This window comes from Dermacentor variabilis, chromosome 11 (assembly GCF_050947875.1).
Source record: "Dermacentor variabilis isolate Ectoservices chromosome 11, ASM5094787v1, whole genome shotgun sequence".
In the NCBI taxonomy this organism is placed as follows: domain Eukaryota; kingdom Metazoa; phylum Arthropoda; class Arachnida; order Ixodida; family Ixodidae; genus Dermacentor; species Dermacentor variabilis.
The window spans coordinates 115,905,105-115,927,123 of record NC_134578.1 but is presented as its reverse complement, the minus strand read 5'-3'; the positions used below and the strand labels follow the sequence as shown (position 1 = coordinate 115,927,123).

Sequence of the window (22,019 nt, the reverse complement as noted above, 5' to 3'; positions counted from 1 at the left end):
AGCCAGTGGCACAATGCTTACGTGAGCTTAAGCATCTATAGTAGAGCTTTTACCTGATATTCTTTCTTTGGCTTTCTCTTTTCGTGCTTGATTGTTTTACGTGGAATATTCAGTGGTAAATAACCGCAGCAGGATGACTGTGAATAACAAAGAGGAAGTACGTGTGATGCAAAAATGTACCAGTGTGACCCAGATGTTGAGGTAAGAATAACTCATTGTTTGGGTTGACTCCGTTGTCTTTTCATCATATCACGTCGACGGGATCTGTCTCAGCAGCATCATGAGCACGCTCTGAACGGCGATAAACATACCAAAGTAGCAGGAGCAGAAGACATTTCTGTAGACTTATGGCTGCGCTTTGACGCAAGGACAGCGGCAGGGTGGCCGGAGAAAGATAAGTTAAACTATTTGAGCGAGTGCATGGAAGGTGAGGCTTTCCACTTACACTTGACCGTAATTTTAACATATTGTGACACGCTGACGAAGATGTGTTAATCCTCGTCGGAAGAAGACGAGGCTCTGGACTTCGCGCGCTGTCTACCATGTTGTCAGCTGCTACAATAATTGTAAATATCTTGTAAATATACGTCTGACTGTTTTTAACCCCGTAACAATATTTTGGGGAAGTATCAAAGAAAGCGCTGGTCTGAGGCTTTGCTACGCCCGTCAGGGAACCACTACGTCAGCTCATATATTGTTGGCTGAAGAGTAGTCTACCTATCAAGTTGGGTTACGAAAAGAAAGCACAACTGGGCACATTGCCGACCTTAAGCAAGCCGTAATCGTTTCAGGCTTGAATAAGAATCTGCCTCCAGATATGGAAATCCATCTTGTGACCATTTCCTTATATTTTGCAACACGCCGACTTCCATCGTTCGGGAAGGCGTGCCATTGCACAGCATGAATGTGTTACAAAATGACCAGAGCCGTCATGACAGCTACGCATTGCCCCCGGTGACAGCCGCACTAGCCACAGCTGAACTTACTGGAAGTATTCACTGCCCTCACTCTGAAAGAGTTTCTAACCCTGCTGTCGACCAGGGAAACAAGAAGGAGTACCGAAGTTGTGTTGTTCAGTCTGATGCCGCAGTGAACGGAAACACTTTGAGCGCAATTCCATGTGCAGCAGCTACAATCAACGAGAGTGTTCAAGGCTTCCAAACTTTGAATAGCTAATGATTCTTGCATCACTGTTCAACTTGATCTAGAAAAACATTGTGTCGTATGCAAATAACATTTGGCGTACAAAAGTTATAAAAGACAGTCCAAGCATACGTGCTCCAAGGCACAGAAATACAACCGTCACTTGGTCTGCTTTTCAGGCTCTCCTTGGACCTCAAGACCATAACTTTGTCCTCAAGGCAACGACATTATCAAAAAACTCTGACATATGGAAGGTAATTTTTCCACGTTGGTGCTTCTTCATTGCAAAGTGTTGATATAAGGCATATCGAGGAGTCTCTGCAAGAAGCATTACAGGATGTTCTTCGAAATCATCATATGTTTTCCCAATGCCAAATTGACTTCGAATGCATCGCAAATAAACAACGCCGTATAACACTGACCAACAACGTTCCCATATAGCGGCCGCCATATCGATAGTCCCAGGCCGAGAAAGCGGAGAGTACATGACAAGTCGGCGGTCTTATCAAACATGGTGTAGCCGACCATCTTTATCACTTTACGCTGCGTCTCTCTTCCTGGGGGAATACGAAGATGACGGCCGAACTCATTTCTACGTCGGCTGCGTCAAACGTAACGCCGTTACACTATCTGGCTAGCTCATGCACCAATGATGTGCTAGATAACTTTAAGACGTCACGGTAGTTTTCAACTTTAAGTAGCACATCACGATATTTAAACGTTAAAATGCGCCAAGAAGCGTTTCCTAAACTGGCTTTTTTCGCATGTAACGGTCATGGGATCGGTTAAGTGTGACACCTTTGGTCTAAGGAACGCCTCTGCCGCATTTTAGAGGCCTGTAAAATTGGCATTTCCAAACTACGATTTGCAGAATTTTGCGAAGTACTTCGCTGACGTTCAATGTTTTCTAGCACATTTTCGGTGTATATAGCTCAGAAGCTTTGTCTGAACACCTGAAGTTCAGAGTATTAAACTGAATGAGAAACGTCATTTTGCTCAGAGTTTTACTGACTAGCTAGGGCACAGTTTCTCAAAGCACAGTGACGCTCAATAAGAGGAACGCTGAACCAGTCTTTCGGTTTCGAAAACTGTCATTTTAGAAAGACCTGCAACATTTTCTAGGGACCATGAAGATCTAGTGGCAGTACATTTCGCATTTCAGCAATAGTGTTTATTCTCTTACAAGACTGCTACGTAATGACATTCAGAAGGTACGGAATGTTAGATTTGAAGAGGTTTTTATTGAAATTAATCATCTAAGGAAAGAAATATTACTGAAAATATCCAACGAGGACAATCCATGCGTTTTTTACTGACACGCTTCAAAGGCACGCATGAGAGCTGTTTCAACAAATAACCAGATGCCGAAGGAAGGGACACCCCATGGCTTACCATCCACGGAAATTACCGAAACGAACAGGATCACCCAACATAGCTTGAATGCTTGACCCTAATCGATGCTCTCCAACAGTGGTATTGCCACAAGCATGGAAAGTTCTCTACCGTCATAACCTACCACGCTGCGTTACAACGGCTCAATTACATGAAAAAATTCACAGGGGTTCCTGTTTAGGTGGTTCTTAAAGCAGTGTAAATACGATGTCAATATTCCACACCTAGAAACACAGCGATAACTGCGAAGCAGGCGCGTTTTTTTGAAGCCCTCTTAGTCAACTTATTTCCTTAAAGGAGAATCAAGACAACCTAAATGACTGTTCGCATTGTGAACATGCGATCGAAAACGGCAACACCTTTCTCTTAACGGGAAACGAATTAAGAAAGTTTATCTCTCACGCTCTCCGGCATGGGCTTCTAAGGAAAGCTCGAATAATTTATTTCTGACCGCGCCACAGAAATCCCCGCATGCAAGTTCGAACAGTTCTTGAAACACGACAACATTCATCAGCTCTTCCCATCATCTCAGCATCCTAAGTGCAAATAAGTCAAGACATATCTGACTACAGTGAATCGACTCAAAGCGAAATTAGGAAAAACCCCCACAAATCATAATTGAATACCTTTCATACGTCGTTGTAGAATTGAACGCGACCCAACATGTAGAAAGAAAATATTCACCGGGTTTTCTTATGTATGGAATCCAGCGAACCCCAAAATATTGAAGCAAGAAAGGCAGCAGTTCGCTATTCCTTCCCAGACCATCAAATAAAAGTTGACGGTCACTTCAGCATGCACTAAAGAGGATGAAGACGAAAGCCTGCGCTCTCACGAGACATTCAATAAGTTAGTTGACACTCTCATTAGAATGCGCGGTTACTTCCTATAACTTGTTTCTTCCTCCGAAAACTCGTGGGTTCGAGTTCCCTAATTAACTGTATTTCAATTACCTGTGCCTTAATTAACCTCACGTAACACCATATATTGTGGGTTTGACTCCCACCAATGGTGGCGCATTCGACCATCAATTTGGTGCTATTTAATGTTGGCCCCACGTAAGGTCGTGGGTTCAACTTCCTTAATTAACTCTATTTTAGGCTCAAAGGAGGTTGTGGGTTTGAGTGTCTTGATAAACACCAAGGGAATTGGGTTCAAGTGCCTTATTTAACTGTATCTTAATTACCGCAGTCTTAGTTAACACCAAAAGTCGTCTTTTCTAATGTATTAATTACATATAGCGTAATTACATGTTGCTAAATTACCTTTGCCTTATTAACAACGAAGGTCGTGTGTTCGATTCCCACCAATGGTAGCACCATCAATTTTGGAGCCATTGAAGTTTGGTCCCTCAAAAGGTCGTGGTTTCAAGTTCCTTAACTGACTCCCACTTAATTACTACACCAAAACTCGTGGGATCTACTCCCACTAATGGTTGTGGGTTCAAGTGCCCTAGTTAACCATATATTAATTAACTGTGTCTTAATTAACTTCGCCTTAACACCAAATATCGTTTGTTCGACTCTCACCAATTTTCGTGTGTCACCATCAATAGCCCAATCAGTTTTGGTAATATTGAGTTTTGGTCCCAAAGTCGAGAGTTCGACTCTCACCGAGGTTTGAATGCCTTAATAAAAGCCAAGTGCCCGGGGTTCGAGTGCCTTAATTCAATCTTAATTAATTTCGCGTAATGAACATCGAAGGTCATGGGTGCGACTCCCTCCAAAGGTCATGGCTTCTAATGTCTTAATGAACTATATCTTAACGGTATCTTAATTACCTTCACCTAATTAACACCGAAGGTCGTAGGTTCGACCCCTATGGGTGGTAGCACCATCAGTTCTGGTGCCATTGAATTTCAGTCCACCAAAGGTAGGGGGTCCGACCGCATTAACTTTAAATTAATTAACATCCAAGGTCGTGGGTTCCATTCCCACCAAAGGTCGTGGGTTCTAGTCCCACCAATGACCGTGGTTTGCATCAGTTTTTGCGTCCATCATGATCATCCTCATGACCATCAGTTTTGGTGCGATAACATCAGGCGGTCAATTTATCGTCAACACCAGACAGCGGATTTTTGGACCCATGAGACACTTCGGGCTTTCACCATAATAACGTCCTATAAGACAAAGAGAAACAAGGGAACGTCTGGTTTGCGAATTGATTCTCTACGAAATAATAGGACATAAAAGTGAAGGAAACTCTTTGCGGCAATGCATGGACCGTTCAAAGTACTGCGCAGAGTGTCTGCAGTGAATTAGGAGATTGGGAGATGTGTGATACCGCTGAGTAACGACTACCTACAGCGTACCTGTCAGCAAGTTGCACCGGTATTATTGTCCTACCGTTCATCGTTTTCGCCGGGAGGAAAGGTAAACGCGGAGCGGTTCATGGTCATTCCACAGGATGGCCTTGTTTGAAGAAGAACGCGTGATACAGAAGTGAACCCAGTGTTCGGCTTGACGCGTTGAGTTTGCGTAACGTATATATAGATTGGCACATACGCCATGGCACAAGCTCGGTAGCATTATGTTCGTATCTAGAACGTCCTGAGAGCCGTCCAAACAGAGTGAAACCGTGCTCGAGCTCACACTCGCCGTATTCCCAGTGCGACCTCAAATCTATACCATGCGGTACCCGGATTTGATGTAAATCACTTTCTGGAGAGCGTCAAGGATGTCATGGTTAATTATGCACTTCTAAGGACTTTATTTTGAGGCTTTAAGCTCTTAATATAAGCGGGAAGAGATCATGCATGCTGACGATACAAACCGCTGTTTCTGTTTACTAGCTGTTTTTAGACTGCACTATCGTCGGTATAGGTTTATGAAAACGGCCAGATACAGGACGACAAGAAAGTGGCTTTAGTCGGAGAAGAGCGCTTCGGATTAAAATTCCCTGCAGAACCAACCACTCTTTGGTATCTTTGGTTTGATAAAAGATGCGTTGCAGATTTCAGTAATGAGCGCGTCCCTCAGCCACTATGGTAGACCCTGCAGAAAAGGCGGTAGCTTTATTCAGCATTAAAACACGTTTAACCACAACACACCATGCGCGTGACCTTGTGAAAACACGCCCGAACGCCACAGTAGGATGAGAGACGCGCTGCGGATTTCAGGCGTGAACGCATACCGTAATGTTTTTTTCCTAATCGTCACTTAGAAGAGACGCTAGTTCACTTTTCATAATTGTTGCTATGCGACAAACATAACTCGATGGGGGTCTGAACAACTGAATTTCACGTGGGAAATTTAAATGGTGTGTTATTTTTTAGGCATGCGTCCATTGTCCAAGATTACCTGGCTTGTTCGCTGGGGGACGAGTGTTCGATGCTGACATTGGGCATTTTTGTTTATTGCTTCAATTTGAAACGCGCATACATACATACATACATACATACATACATACATACATACATACATACATACATACATACATACATACATACATACATACATACATACATACATACATACATACATACATACATACATACATACATACATACATACATACATACATACATACATACATACATACATACACAGTGGCGTAGCTAGGTCGTCTAGCACCCGGGGTCCATAGGCCTTCTGTCACCCCCTCTCCGGCTGTAGCCGGCGGAAAGAGGGGTGTCTTCAGACGTATATGACACCCCCCCCTCAATGGCCCTTTGCACCCAGGGACCACGGCCCCCCGGCCCCCCCTGTTGCTACGCCACTGTACATACATACATACATGCATACATGTCGGGCACATACCAAGTGATACCTCGTATCTCCCCGTTGACCAAATTGGCCATGCCAGAAATACACACACCACAGTGTGGGCAAATAGCCAAAGAAAGCTATCATTTAAGAAGTGTTCCCGCAGGAATAGTTGCTGGATTTTATAAAACGGGAATCTAGAATATGCGGTAGCAAATATCAAGTATTATTAGCATTATTCTTCATGTTTAACACAATGCAAAATGCTTACAAAAAACCTCTATTTACATTTTTTTTTCACCAACTGAGTCCACTCAATGGCACCAAATTTTCGTCATCAACACCAACTCATGCTCAGGCACAATATACTGCTTTCATTTTTCTTTTTTGGTTATTCGCATTACTGTGTTTATGTTTCGCGTTCTTTTCTCCCCTTTTATTCCCTTTAAACCTTTCCCCAGCACAGGCTAGCCAGCCGGTACTTATATACACTGCCTTACCTCCCTGTCTTTCCTTCCCTTTTGTCTTTCTCTCTTGTGCTTATTCGTTAGTTTACGCAACTATTTCGACCATTACATTAAATATTCCGCCCATTTGAACTTAATTGAATTTTGGGCTTGTACGTGCCAAAACCGCGATTTGATTATGAAGCATGCGGTAGAGGCGGACTCTGGTTTAATTTTGACCACCAGGGAATCTTTGACGTGCCGCCAAGGCACGGGACGCCGGCGTTTTTGCATTTTGCCCCTATCGTAATGCGGCCGCTGGGGCTGGAATTTGATCCTGCGACTTCGTGCTTAGCAGCGCAACAGCATAGCCGCTAAGCCACCGTGGCGGGTGACCCACCCATTCCCACATATGCGTCTGTAACTCAACTAGAATTTCAGATAACCACAATAGATCTGCTCAGAGAGGTGGCGTCCTTATGTTGCTTCCGACATCACTATTTTCACTTCTTGATGCTCGTCGCGCTGTAGATACCTACTTTTAGGATATTCAAGTTTCATTTTCGCAATATTTGTAATCTGTCATTGGCTAATTTGAAGTGTCTGCTAAATGCGTTGCAAATTACTTCTCCAGATTTGCTTCTATTAAGGCGAGCTGAGCGTATCTACTTCGCTGAGGTTAACGTATCCTCTCACTGCAGGCAAATGGCTGAATGCAAGCAATATATTTTATTTCATTTATTGATCTTTAAGGGCAACTGCATCGATCTTTCGATATCCCCTGAGGTTAATCAAATTTGAATATGCGTTTTTTTTCGCACTCTGATTATCTGTGCCAGACGATATGGCATCAAGTTATTTATTTTTCCTGAAAATGAATGTTAAAGATGAGTTGTGTGTTCCGACTCATTCCCATGCACGTATGACTTTTTACTGGCCACCCTGTGTTTGTGACAGCTGAGACTACACCGGCACTTTGCCCGGAAACGGTGAAGATGGCTTCTTTTTCTACGAGACCATGGCCGACTATCATCGTTTTCAAAGACGTAATAACCGGTGGTTCTCTTCGTCTTGCCGCAATACAGTGCGTTAAGCTAGGGCACGTCAGCTGCATCGCGTGGCAGCGGCGGGTCGAATGCAAAAGGCGATCCTTCAGCACTCGTATCGTAACGGAAATCCTCGCTGAAATCGCCGTTCTAAAAGCTCCCCGTATAGCCAGACGACCCATCGTCAGCTTCGCTTTTCTAACAGTAGCACCGCGTGTGCTGCCTCTTTACATTATGGTTGTGTAGGATCTGATGTCATCGACTCATCGCGACGCCATACGAAGCACCTACCCGATTCGGTAACTCGTTTATTCGTTATTCAAAATATTTGATTGTTACCTAATTAAATGAACCACCATACCAGTGACAGGACTGTCAAAGCCATTAGAGAAAGACAATATCACTTTCGCCATCGTATAGTGCATCACCTAATATGTTCAAAAAAACGTTGAAGGGCCTGGAGGGCATAGCAAAAAAGGGGAATACAAGTGTGTGTTGTACAATCATTTCAAAACAACAATTAAAGAGCAACAAAATTAGACAAGGGAGCTACTATATAAACTCAATGAAACCAGCACGGAAGCTTGCAGTGAAGTCGTCATTTCACAGTTATGATAAAAGATGAAAGTGCCGCAAGGACTCGTTCCCCATTAATCGTCACATTTTGGAATATTTCTTTCGCTTGTACATATTGGTCATGCTTCAGACGTGGCCCTGGACATAGTAAGTTCAGGCACTCGATTTCTTGTAAGCCATTATTCCATAATGAGAAAATAGCATCCACATATTGTAGATTACTAATTTATTGCGGTAACAATAAAAACACCTAACAGGGATTGGGCAGTCCATTTCCGCAGAATGCAGGCAGCCATACTTTACATGGGCCAAGGAAACGAGTACTTAGAGAAACCAACATTCTAAATGCCCTGTGGCTTCCTAATAACTGCTCATGAGTTGAAAATAGTCAACAGTTGGACGAGAATTTCTGCGGTCAGGTAACAGAATGAAGTAGCGGTCACTGAGGAAAAAGATATTTCCAAGTCAGTACGGCTACCTTGGCCAACAACAACAACAACAAAAAACGGTTCTTCCTTCTTTTATGTGTTCATCTGAGCTAAAACTTTTATTCTTGGGTTTCACGTAAGCGAAGAATTGTTTGAGTATGAGGCACGCTGTAGGTTGGAGTCTCTAATTTCATCATCATCATCATCAGCCTGTTACGCCCACTGCAGGGCAAAGGCCTCTCCCATACTTCAACTACCCCGGTCATCTAATTTAATCCAAACCATCCGTGATTTCCGGGGAATTTCTCTACATTTGTAATTCTTGTATCTACAAATAATATGACTCAGCATGACAAAAACGGTGGTTTACATCGCACTGAAGGGCGTAGAACTCGGAGTCATTTCATTCAACTGTGATGCCAAAAAAAATCGCACGTTTCTTCCTTGCAAATTTTAAGTGCATACAACTTGCCCCAAATTGATTTCGAGACTTACAGCCAATATAAAGGATCCTGTGCTATAAGACGAGGTGCCGGAAGCAGGTGCGTTGCGCGGTCGCATCATGCATGCGATGTCGGTGACGCTCACAACTCACGTGAGCATGACCCGCACTTAACTGCTTCAGGTAAAGACATTCGCACGACGAAAATATACGGTCTCTAAATGGCATACGACAGCTGCGAGGACGGTCTTCACAGCCTCTAGTCAACGAAAGGTGACATAATAAAACCAGGTTCACGCACACCTCACTGTAGAAACCTGATGCTGACCGTAGACATAAAAGCCACCCACATTCCTTAAGGAGAGATTTGCTCCACATGTACGGGCTCTAATTTCTTTAGTAGACCACTGCGGCACGACGCCCCTATAATCGTGGTTTGGCGTCATTATCTTTTGCAACTGTTGCAAATGAATCGATCGATAAAAACTGACTTTTTTTTCCAAGCATGCTGCATTCTTTGACGAATCAGTCTTTTACATTTGCCTTTAAGTTTATGGCACTGCAAAGTTGAGTGAAATGCGCTACCTTCTGCTTACCATGCTAAGTAGTGAAGTTGTCTGGTATCCGTGCGCCACTTGGCCGACGAACGGTCCGCGGTTGCCGTCTCCACGTCGCCCGGCCCCGGGACTGTCACGAAAAAAGATTCCCCCAGCAGACGAGGGCGGGTTCCACCCCTCCGGGGTGGGACCCTTGGGAGGGCACTAAGCTGCGGCCGCCCCCTCGGAGGGTTTGAACGCGGCTCGCCGACTTCCTCGCCCGCGAAAAGGCGGTGGTTGTGCGCTGTCACCACAATACAAGTAAATAACTCAGACAAGCAATGAACTCCCGAACGATGAAAAAAAAAATTATGAATGACGAAGTGGTCCAGAACCGTCGTAGATCTTGTTCCAGGCCACTTATCCTGGAGAAGTGCTTTCTCTTTGTAGTATCGAAGCAGTTATTTCGTTGGAACACATTCGGAAGCTTCACGTGAAGAAATATTTCAACTACAATATGAAATTAGCAATGCTTGAAGTTACTTCATCAAGATGAAAAATTACGTGTAATAAAATGATTTGCTTCAACTATATCAACTCGGGTCATTGCATGCTGACATGTTAAGAAGTTTGTCGGAGTGATCTTTCATCGACTTCGAAGTGTACAGTTATCCATAAAGGCTTGAAGTTTCAGTAAACTGTAAAATATTCAGCTCCTATTCACATTACGGACACAAGCGCCCCTGTGAAACGAATAGCGTATTTGAATAATAAAATGGCTTTCAAGACGAATTGCATGTTTCGTTGGCATTTACCTTCATTTTCATGAGAGCAATCTTTCAGCCGTAGTGGCCACGGAAACAATCGACCAGTGGATTTTCTTACGCGAGGAGCGGCTTTGAAAATGCATAGTGTTGTGCTACAGATCCCTGCGCGAGCATACATTGCGGTAAATTAGCTCCCCCGCATGCCGCTGGTACCAGCCCTATAGGCTAGACTGTTGAAGGGCACCGCACTAATGACGTGAAAGTGCCTTGCTCCACGTGAAACAAAGAAGGATCACCAGTCTTCAACATGGTAATTTTTGTTAATGAGAAGGAATGCGAACCGTGTAACGGCACCACGTGCCCCACCTTATTCTGGCCTACGATAGACCAGCGAGCCTGCGTCGGCAGGGCCATTAAAGGCTTGACCGGCCCACTGTTCGAATAGATTCGCCACCAGCCAATCTGTGGTGCTCTTCCCGCTTCGTATACGCTATTTTCTGCTATATTTGTACACACAGTACAAATTACTATACCATTTTACCATTACTATACCATTACTATACCATTTGTACTGTGTGTACTATATTTGTACACACAGTACAAATATAGCAGACTAAGTGGAAACAAAAAGCTGTACAAGTACAGCTTTTTGTTTCCACTTAGTCTGCTTCAAGGGCCCGTCTCTCGTCTTCCAACCAGAAGTAACAATGGTGATCAGCAACCGCAAGAAACCGACGACTGGACAAGCTAGGGTGGTGTTTAGGAACTGCCGACGGAAGCTCCAAGCACCTGAATTTAGTGATAGCAAAAACTGTATGTGCCAGTAATAGGAGGCGGCGGGCGTGCAAACACTTACCCGCTGTGCATAAAACTGTCATTCAACTTCAACAGATCCTCTTCCGTGCAAGGAAAGCAAATGGGTAGGCAGAATAAGTTTCGCTTAAGTAAGGCTTTTTTTGGTGCGGCATTGACTAAGCGAACTTCGGGAAATCTTTTCCATAAGGAAGATCTTACGAAAATAGCGTATTCACAAATATAGTTCTTGAGGTCTGCAAGCTCACGATACCCGCCTCTGCAAAGACGAGCACGGCATTCGACAAAATGCACATATGCAATGGTAGCAAGGGTGCGAACTTCCATACTTGCGCTGAAAGTAAGCGTAAGTGGATTCGGAAAACATGACCAGCCGTCGTAGCGCCCGACATAAGAAGGATTTCTGCAATATGGTGTTAGCCGACTTACAAACATCATAATCATCATCATCATCATCATCCTCATCATCATCATCATCATCAGCCTGGTTAAGCCCACTGCAGGAAAAAGGCCTCTCCCATACTTCTCCAACAACCCCGGTCACGTACTAATTGTGGCCATGCCGTCCCTGCAAACTTCTTAATCTCATCCGCTCACCTAACTTTCTGCCGCCCCCTGCTACGCTTCCCTTCCCTTGGGATCCAGTCCTTAACCCTTAATGACCATCGGTTATCTTCCCTCCTCATTACATGTCCTGCCCATGCCCATTTCTTTTTCTTGATTTCAACTAAGATGTCATTAACTCGCGTTTGTTCCTTCACCCAATCTGCTCTTTTCTTATCCCTTAACGTTACACCTATCATTATTCTTTCCATAGCTCGTTGTGTCGTCCTCAATTTGAGTAGAAACCTTTTAGTAAGCCTCCAGGTTTCTGCCCCGTAGGTGAGTACTGGTCAGACACAGCTATTATATACTTTTCTCTTGAGGGATAATGGCAACCTGCTGTTCATGATTTGGGAATGCCTGCCAAACGCACCCCAGCCCATTCTTATTCTTCTGATTATTTCCGTCTCATGATCCGGATCCGCCGTCACTACCTGCCCTAAGTAGATGTATTCCCTTACGACTTCCAGTGCCTCGCTGCCTATTGTAAATTGCTGTTCTCTCCCGAGACTGTTAAGCATTACTTTAGTTTTCTGCAGATTAATTTTTAGACCCACTATGCTGCTTTGCCTCTCCAGGTCAGTGAGCATGCATTGCAATTGGTCCCCTGAGTTACTAAGCAAGGCAATATCATCAGCGAATCGCAAGTTACTAAGGTATTCTCCATTAACTTTTATCCCCAATTCTTCCCAATCCAGGTCTCTGAATACCTCCTGTAAACACGCTGTGAATAGCATTGGAGATATCGTATCTCCCTGCCTGACGCCTTTCTTTATTGGGATTTTGTTGCTTGCTTTATGGAGGACTACGGTGGCTGTGGAGCCGCTATAGATATCTTCCAGTATTTTAGAGCGCAGCTCTTTGGCGCCCGTTCCTGGGTTTCGCGTCGTCGTCGGCCTCGTAACCAGCTCCGCCCCCCTTTCATCCCCCCAGCGCTAGCAGCGACCGACTGATACCGCTGGATGCCGCTGACGCCGCTAGAGAGTCAAGATAACGTGACTGCATAGAACACCGTCGCCGCCATGCAGAAAGAGGAGGAAAGGGCCCCCCCCCCTGTATCGGCGTCAGCGGCATCAGTCAGTCGCTGCTATCTCGTCCCTCCTCCCTTTATCGTGTTGTCCGCTTGCTGCGCGCGCTTCTGCCCCCATCGTTTGCCGCTGGGTGTACACGCCGCCCCCCTCCCCCCTCTTCCTGCGAGTCTCCGGTTGTCAAAGCGCCGGCTCGAACTTAATTCCTTTCTTCGCTCCTCCTCCAATGCAACCCCTGTGCGGTGGCAATCAGAGAGCCAGATCGGTGGCGGCGGATCTGTATATGTGCACCGCCCGAGCCGAAATTGCCGCTGCCGTTCGCCCTGTGCGGTGGCAATCAGAGAGCCAGATCGGTGGCGGCGGATCTGTATATGTACACCGCCCGAGCCGAAATTGCCGCTGCCGTTCGCCACTGCGAAATTATCTGCCAGTTCTTTCTGAGCCATGAGCGAGACGACCGATGGAAGTCCTCCGTCTGCTGCTGCTGCTGCTGCTGCTGCTGCTAAACGAGGTGCCAGAGCAGAGGCCCAGCGCCGTCGCCGTCAGAATCCAGAGGTGCGTGCCGCCGAAGCAGAAGCTTACCGTCGCCGCCGTCGAGATGATCCAGGAGTACGGGAAATATAAAAAAAAAATTCTGTGATAGCGCATACATGTGTTGCTCGATTTCTTTGCCTCAATCTATCGAAAAGGTGAAACAGCTTATTTGCTGCGCTCAAATTTCGCATTAGGAAGTAACGTAATCGTCGGTAATTTTTTTACATATGGCTCATCTACACCCTCATTCCGTAATGCCTCCATGACTGCTGAGGTTTCGACTGAATCAAACGCTTTCTCGTAATCAATGAAAGCTATATATAAGGGTTGGTTATATTCTGCACATTTCTCTATCACTTGATTGATAGTGTGAATATGGTCTATTGTTGAGTAGCCTTTACGGAATCCTGCCTGGTCCTTTGGTTGACAGAAGTCTAAGGTGTTCCTGATTCTATTTGCAATTACCTTAGTAAATAATTTGTAGGCAGCGGACAGTAAGCTGATCGGTCTATAATTTTTCAAGTCTTTGGCGTCCCCTTTCTTATGGATTAGGATTATGTTAGCGTTCTTCCAAGATTGCGGTACGCTCGAGGTCATGAGGCATTGCGTATACAGGGTGGCCAGTTTCTCTAGAACAATCTGTCCACCATCCTTCAACAAATCTGCTGTTACCTGATCCTCCCCAGCTGCCTTCCCCCTTTGCATATCTCCTAAGGCTTTCTTTACTTCTTCCGGCGTTACCTTCGGGATTTCGAATTCCTCTAGACTATTTTCTCTTCCATTATCGTCGTGGATGCCACTGGTACTGTATAAATCTCTATAGAACTCCTCAGCCACTTGAACTATCTCATCCATATTAGTAATGATATTGCCGGCTTTGTCTCTTAACGCATACATCTGATTCTTGCCAATTCCTAGTTTCTTCTTCACTGTTTTTAGGCTTCCTCCGTTCCTGAGAGCATGTTCAATTCTATCCATATTATACTTCCTTATGTCAGCTGTCTTACGCTTGTTGATTAACTTCGAAAGTTCTGCCAGTTCTATTCTAGCTGTAGGGTTAGATGCTTTCATACATTGGCGTTTCTTGATCAGATCTTTCGTCTCTTGCGATAGTTTGCTGGTATCCTGCCTAACGGAGTTACCACCGACTTCCATTGTACACTCCTTAATGATGCCCACGAGATTGTCGTTCATTGCTTCAACACTAAGGTCCTCTTCCTGAGTTAAAGCTGAATACCTGTTCTGTAGCTTGATCTGGAATTCCTCTATTTTCCCTCTTACCGCTAACTCATTGATCGGCTTCTTATGTACCAGTTTCTTCCGTTGCCTACTCAGGTCTAGGCTAATTCGAGTTCTTATCATCCTGTGGTCACTGCAGCACACCTTGCCGAGCACGTCCACATCTTGTATGATGCCAGGGTTAGCGCAGAGTATGAAGTCTATTTCATTTCTAGTCTCGCCGTTCGGGCTCCTCCACGTCCACTTTCGGCTATCCCGCTTGCGGAAGAAGGTATTCATTATCGTCATATTATTCTGTTCCGCAAACTCTACTAATAACTCTCCCCTGCTATTCCTAGTGCCTATGCCATATTCACCCACTGCCTTGTCTCCAGCCTGCTTCTTGCCTACCTTGGCATTAAAGTCGCCCATTAGTATAGTGTATTTAGTTTTCACTCTGCCCATCGCCGATTCCAGGTCTTCATAGCAGCTTTCGACTTCCTGGTCATCATGACTGGATGTAGGGGCGTAGACCTGTACAATCTTCATTTTGTACCTCTTATTAAGTTTCACAACAAGACCTGCCACCCTCTCGTTAATGCTATAGAATTCCTGTATGTTACCAGCTATATTCTTATTAACCAGGAATCAGACTCCTCTTACACATTCTTACACAAACATATTTATGTCTATCTGTGCCACTCAAGCTGACGTGAACAAGCGATGGAACGTGCTGTTGCGGTCAGTTGCCCAAAGGCCACATCAGGTAGCCAAGAATGGCGCGTGATTTCAGCTTAGCTGCCCTGGTCGTTGATCTGTTTCCAGCAGTTATATATTGTTTTATTTTTTTCTAAGGTGAATTTGCCCTCACCTAAGGCAGTGCAGGTGAGCATTTTTCCAGACGCTTTTGAAGCTACAATTCTACGGGCAAGATGAAACTACGAAAAAACGCCTAAACATTTCTAATTACCACAATTTTTTGAGAATTCGCTTGCGCCTTCCGTGCTATTAGCCTCAGCCTTCCAATATATTGCTGGCCGTTTAAATTTAGCAGTAAGTCTTTATCCGTAGAACCTGTGCCCACAGTTTTGGTCATCCTGCAGCTTACGGTGCGAGTGAATGCGTTCGTACGATGGACGGCAATCCTCTCTATGAAACGAAGCGGAATTTCAATACGATACCATATAAAAAAATAGAAGCTGAATAAAATTCCCTACAACTATTCATACTGAACTCACGTGGGTAGCTCAAGCAACCGGGACACTGTGATATAGAATAGACCTCATGAGCAGAGCGAATGATACCAGCACGAGACTCTTGTAGAATGTTGTGTTAAAGGAAAGTACACGCACACTCTTCTGTCTGAGTAACAACAGTTGAGCGGACACGACCTGTCGAGTTGGTCTATGCCTCTCGACTCTAATGGGTTACAAAGATTCATGTCGTAATAAAGCGTCATGAAATAAGTCAGCAGGGTTACGTGATAAATCCTCCTGCCGTCCAGATTACAGAATGTTACATAATGCCAGCGCCGTTAAGTGCTCCATACTGATAACGTGCCATCCAGTGTGCAAATAAAAAAAAAACCTATAGTATGTTACATCATATCGCGGCAGTAATGCTTGCCCACCATAGACCTATATTATTTCTATAATTGTAAATTGAAATTTATCTTGCAGTACACAAGAAAATGAGCATTAACAGTATTGTATAATGCAGAAAAATCTTTATCCATTTAGCTATACGCGTAGTGCGCGCCGATGGACGCGCCACTGATGGCGGCCTTGCGAAGAACACACGGGAGAGGAGCCAGCTGCGCGCCGTAGTTTGTTGTGTCGTTGATAGTGCTTATCTGTCTTATTCACGTTTTCAGAGCAAAATAGGCTACACCCTTCGCATGTGTGGTGTGTCCAAAGCTTCAAGGGATGTCGAAGAAGAATTTTTGCGTGGTGGGAGGCTCAAATACCAGCAAAAACGTGCCGGCGATACGGTTCTGATCATTCGCCGCAAAGCCTCATCAGCAGAAGCAACGGTAGCAACGGATCGTCACTTCGGCGGGAAATTTCTTGTTGTCAACCTTACCTTTGTCGCTTCGGTGTTTTTTTCCACTCGATCGTAGTTAGACGCGTAAGCGATGACGTTCGTCTGCAGTGCAGCATGTGGTTCAAAGGCATTTCGCTGAAGTTCCGAATGTTGTTTGCCGCTTATATTGTTTTCCGCTTCTTTACCGCGTTGGGCTAGCTAGGCAGCACGACTGCACAAGCGCATTGTGCTGTATGTTAAAGCTACAGAAGTTTGCAAGAACTGAAATTGTTAGTTTTATGTGGCCCGGTAAATCATCGCACCAGCTGTCACGCACTTCATGTTTCTACATCTATTTTATGCGTGGCTTCCCACATGTTTAACTGTTCCTAGTTGCTTCATGCATAACTCTTGCTGATTCTTTTGAGCTGCGAGGTTTTCACCCTGCCTCGAGTGTAAGGGGCATAAATCACGCTGTGTCTTATCGCAATGATACCAAGCAAGTGCTTCTTTAACAGCTTTATTCGTCTCGCCCAAGGGCATCTTAGATATTGTAGTTTTTGGGCAAATGTGTTTAGAAAATAGGCAGTTCAGAGCGATAATTGCCAGTAGTTGCTGCATATGGTATTTTTGTTCCATTTTTCGCTGAAAAGTTCGCGTCACGGTAAGGGTTGTAACAGCGCACCCAAGACAAGAACAACACAAGGAATAAAACGACGACACAGCGCTCTTGGGGGCGCTGTTACAACCCTTACCATGAATCCCAACCAACTGGCCCAACTTGCCGTTCTGATGCAGTTCGCGTCACGTTTGGGAAGTCATCACACCTCCATGCTGTCTGAGCAGACTTGAAACGCCGAGTGATTTGTTTGTTTCACAACGTAGTCGCTTCTTGCGTGTGAATTTTGTACTCAACTGAATTATTTCTTGTTATGCTTACGCCGCAGAGGACTAAACGCGGCCTTGCCGCCAGCGCTCGTCTACTCTGATTGGCACTGGTCTGCCTCTAAATATATCATGTGGCAACTCTCCCTATTAACATTTTAAAAAAGTACTGAAACGTTAGTCAGACTTCAGCTTTCTACGTTTTCAAGCAGCTCCCTTGGGGAACTTAAAATTGAGAAAACTGCAGCGGGAACGGCAGTTCATCGGCGTATGCAGCAGAATTGCATCGGCGGTAAAGCGCTAACACGCGCTTTTATTAACCCGTGCATTTGGTGACTTCGTTGACTAGTGTATGCGTTTCTATCTATACACTCGCAATTACTCTTCTTGAGGCTACTTTGATTGCACTTATTCGGCGATGTCACATGTATTCATCGGCAGAAAAATCACAACGGAACATGCAGACATCGCACCGCGCGCATTTGTTTGATACAAGTCTGCACTATCGACGGTTGCTTATTACTGAGGTACGGAAGCAGCTTTACGGGAAGGGTAGAATAAAAAAAACACGATCGAGACATCGCATTAGTCAACAAAATTTACCGGCTAGTTTGCATCAGCTTCACTTCATGTAAATGGGGTTTTTGTCTGCGGGACGCACCTGGCGCGTATGTGGACCATGTTCTGCTAAACACCGGTAACATCGTGTTTATACCCGCTCCCACAGAGGTCAGCGTCTCCCCTACAGCTGTCACAGCAAAAGAAGCACTCTGGTGCCCGAAAGGAGAAATCGCAGCAGCGAACTTCAGCCATCCTTGCCGCAAAGGGTTGTCGTCTGCTACTGCCCCCGCGCGTACTATTGGAGGCGCCCGCAAGGTGGCTATCAGTGGCGCCTCTATAGGCAGTGCACGCAGCGTATACTTTGATTACGTCGAGTCCATAGGCTCGAGTAAATTACAAAAACACGGATGTCCACGCACGCACGCACCTATGCATCGCGAAGTGAACAATGTGAAAGTTGCACTACACTGAGCATGGTCACCAAAACGCGCACCATCGGCAAGATCAACTGTTAGCTTAGCTTCGCATTATATGCTTCTGTGATCTCCCAGCGCTGCACAGTTCGATGACATAGTCCATCGCGTTGGACGAAGCTACGACATTTGTTTGCATTTATCGCTGTACGTGAACATTGTACGCGTTGTACTGAAGGACTTGAGAAACTTCACATCAAGACCGTGGTGCTTGCATCCTTCAGATGACAAGTGAAGAACTGCTTCATTTATATGTAACTGCCATATTAACGTTCAGCTACAACCCAACTTTTCATAAGTCCTCAGACTGACTTCCACTCTGCATGAGCGATAGTTTTGGCGTCACATGTTGTACAACACGCTTCCCAGCTTTGAATTTATCGCATGTGGAAAAATACACATCAAGATAGAGGTGAGGCAAGGCGACAAAAGCTCTCTACTGCTATTCACTGCATGATTCGATGAAGTGTTCCAGCTATTAGGACGGGAAAGTTTAGAGCGAGTATCAACGGCGAATATCTTATCAGTATGCAGATGACATTATTTTGTTCGGAAAAGCCGTGAACAAATAGCAACAAATGATTAACCGAGTAAGCGTCAGAGTAGGATTGAAGGTTATTATAGAGAAGGCAAAGGTAATGCTCAATTGCGTGGCAAGAAAACAAGAATTTCTGGTCACCCGTAAGCCTCTAGAATCTCTCCATTAGTACGTTTATCTAAGTCAGTTATTCACAGTGGGTCCTGCTCATGAGAAGGAAATTGGCAGACGAATAAAATTATATACAAGAGCAAACGGCAGGGATTACGAAATGATGACCAGGAGCTTACCGCTATTGTGAAAACAAAAAGTACACAATCATTGAATGGTACGGGTACTAAGGTATCGGACAGAAGCTTGGAGGCTAACGAAAAGCTTGAGAGCAAGTTAAGGACCCCGAAACTAGTGATGAAACGAAAAATTTTAAGTGGAACTTTATGAAACCGCAAGGGGGTGACGTGGATTATTGAGCACACTAGGGTGCCGTTATTCCAGTTGTCATAATGAGGAATAAATTGAACATGGGCAACCCATGTGATGCGTAGGGCAGATAACAGGTGTACCATTACTGCGCTCGTATTGTTCATTTCCTTTTGCTCTTCGTCCGGGTTGCGCTGCCCTAGGAATATGTTCAGTCACCAGCTCACGTAGCTTGCTTTGTTAATTTGTACCATTAGAGTAACAGATTGGGTGCCAACGGAAGGAAAGCGCAGTCGATGATGGCAGAAGATTACGGCTCGTGATGAAATCGGCAAATTTGCTCGAACTGCCTGGAATCGTTTAGCCAAGGACAGGGGAAGTCGGAGAACGCTAGGAGGTGCCTTCGCCCATAGTGGCCACACAAATATGCTGATGACATTTTAAAACACTCAAAATCTAACCGGAAAATTCACGCATTGTTGCTCTAGAGGCACAGTTCGCTTCGTATCGCGATGCCGCATTATCATGTTCACAAAACGGCGTCTTCTGACGCCTGGATACCACCACCCCACCGTCACCTTGGCCTCGTACCATATATGCAGTATATGGCTCCGAATAAAGCGCGCCAATGTAGCAGTATCGACGACTTGAATCGATTTTTTTCTGAACCCAATTACATTGTTCAGCCGTTATGTGCTTTGCATGTGGTGCGGCGCAGTATTCTGACATGCACATGAACGTGTGTTCTTATGAAGCTGGGAAATTTGTGGAAACGTTGATATGATGTTGACTGATCAGCCTTGACTTCCACAAGGTGCTACCTGGGCTTGGTCGAAGTAGGTGCTACTTGGTTTCAGCGTTGACGTCCCCAACCTGCGATTTATTATTGGGCTGCAAAATTACAACATGCACACCCTTGTATTAAGGCCGGCTGGATCCACAAAACAAAGACTTGGCGCGACGCATCTCTGTGTTTTATCGGCTGAGGAGAATCTAAGAAAAACTAAGAACGCTGATACGGTCTTATACTGTGATAAGCAGCGAAACTTGCACGTACGGATATTACGTAGCGAGGTTTGCCGTCATAAATTCGGGAGTGTTGGTAGCCGCAGCTTCTTTCTGCATTTCTCTTTCATGACTGTTTTCATAGCTCCAAGTTCCCTCAACAGAGATCCCACGCGAAAAGAGCGCGCGTTTCCTTGTCGGCTGGCACATGGCGATATCGGTGACCAGCACCTTAGAGGATATCGGTTGCCGAGTAAGCAAATATTCAGCCTATGCATGGCATTATCACCGCCACTGCAATCGTGTGCAGCACCGTCGCATACCATCCCAATGGACATGCTGGTTTCAAAAGATGAAGCGCCAACAGTAACGGCGCACTACGAAGGAACAAAGACAAGACAAGGTGTTTTTTCGTCACCCTCTCCCCGTGGCTATATCATCAGCCACTTTTGACTTCAATAAGCAGTTTCATGTAGCACCTTGTCCTGTCTGTGTTCGTTCCTAGTGTGCCGTCACTGTTGGCACTTCATCTTTTGAAAGCTATACACCAACTAGCCCCACCACGTGTTTCGTGTTTTACGACATGCTGGTGCTACTGGGCTTTCCGTGAGGCCATATGAACTATTTAGTATGCGATTGCCTATTTTTTCTTAATTAGTATCAAAATACGGACGCTTTGTGGCTTTGTAATATGGGCATTTCGGTTTCTTTGATGGTGCGGTAAACGGGCAAACGCGGCTACGCTTGTCGGCATTGTAGCAGACGGCCGGAAAAAGAAGCTGCCGAACAAAATGCTAGACTGCAATATTAGTCTAGGTGGCTATTTACCCCAGTCGTGTTTAGCCTGCTACTGCCGTCTAGCATTTTGCCTAGCTCTTCCTGATCATAATGCGTGTAACTAACGGGCTCTGTCAATCTCTTCCGTATTTGTTTTCGATCAGTATTCTGAGCTTCTATGGCTTACCTTAGTCAATGACCAGTTAATGCTTCCACCAGCTTTCAATCAGAGAGCTCCTTTAAGGTTGACGTTCGCTACGGTTCTTGCAGGCTGAAGATATTAGCATGCCATTGCAATATACTGAGTAGTCTCCAGAGTTTCGTTTTTTTCTGATTCTGTTGAGAATATTCGCTACGTCATCCTTTTTTTTCTTCAGAGAGCCTGCTCGGTCCTCAAATAATTATCTTAATGATTTTCTCTCTAAACTTTTTGCAGGCCATATTTGTAAATAGATGATGGCGTTTTTTGTTTTTATTCTTCAAAAACTCACGTTCTCTATTTGTATAATTTCCTTTGCTATGACACCATGCAGAACGGCAATGTTGCAACGATAGCCTCGGCTCGATTCTATGCGGCTCTTATCATGCACTGTTCACGACTGGGTGATCCGAATGATTTACCGGCAAAGCACTGCTCTGACCATTGACAAAGTAGGGCAAGC

General features: G+C 44.9%; 1 protein-coding gene across 1 annotated transcript in view; it reads right to left on the bottom strand.

Annotated features, from left to right (window-relative positions):
* nau (myogenic-determination protein nautilus) overlaps positions 1-9,856 on the bottom strand; it is a 104,515-nt gene extending 94,659 nt beyond the window's left edge. Inside the window, exon 1 of the mRNA XM_075673721.1 lies at positions 9,774-9,856. Coding sequence (XP_075529836.1) covers positions 9,774-9,776 — 3 coding nt within the window. The 5' untranslated portion in view covers positions 9,777-9,856. The remainder of the gene's footprint in view (positions 1-9,773) is intronic.
* Between the last annotated feature and the right edge of the window lie 12,163 nt (positions 9,857-22,019).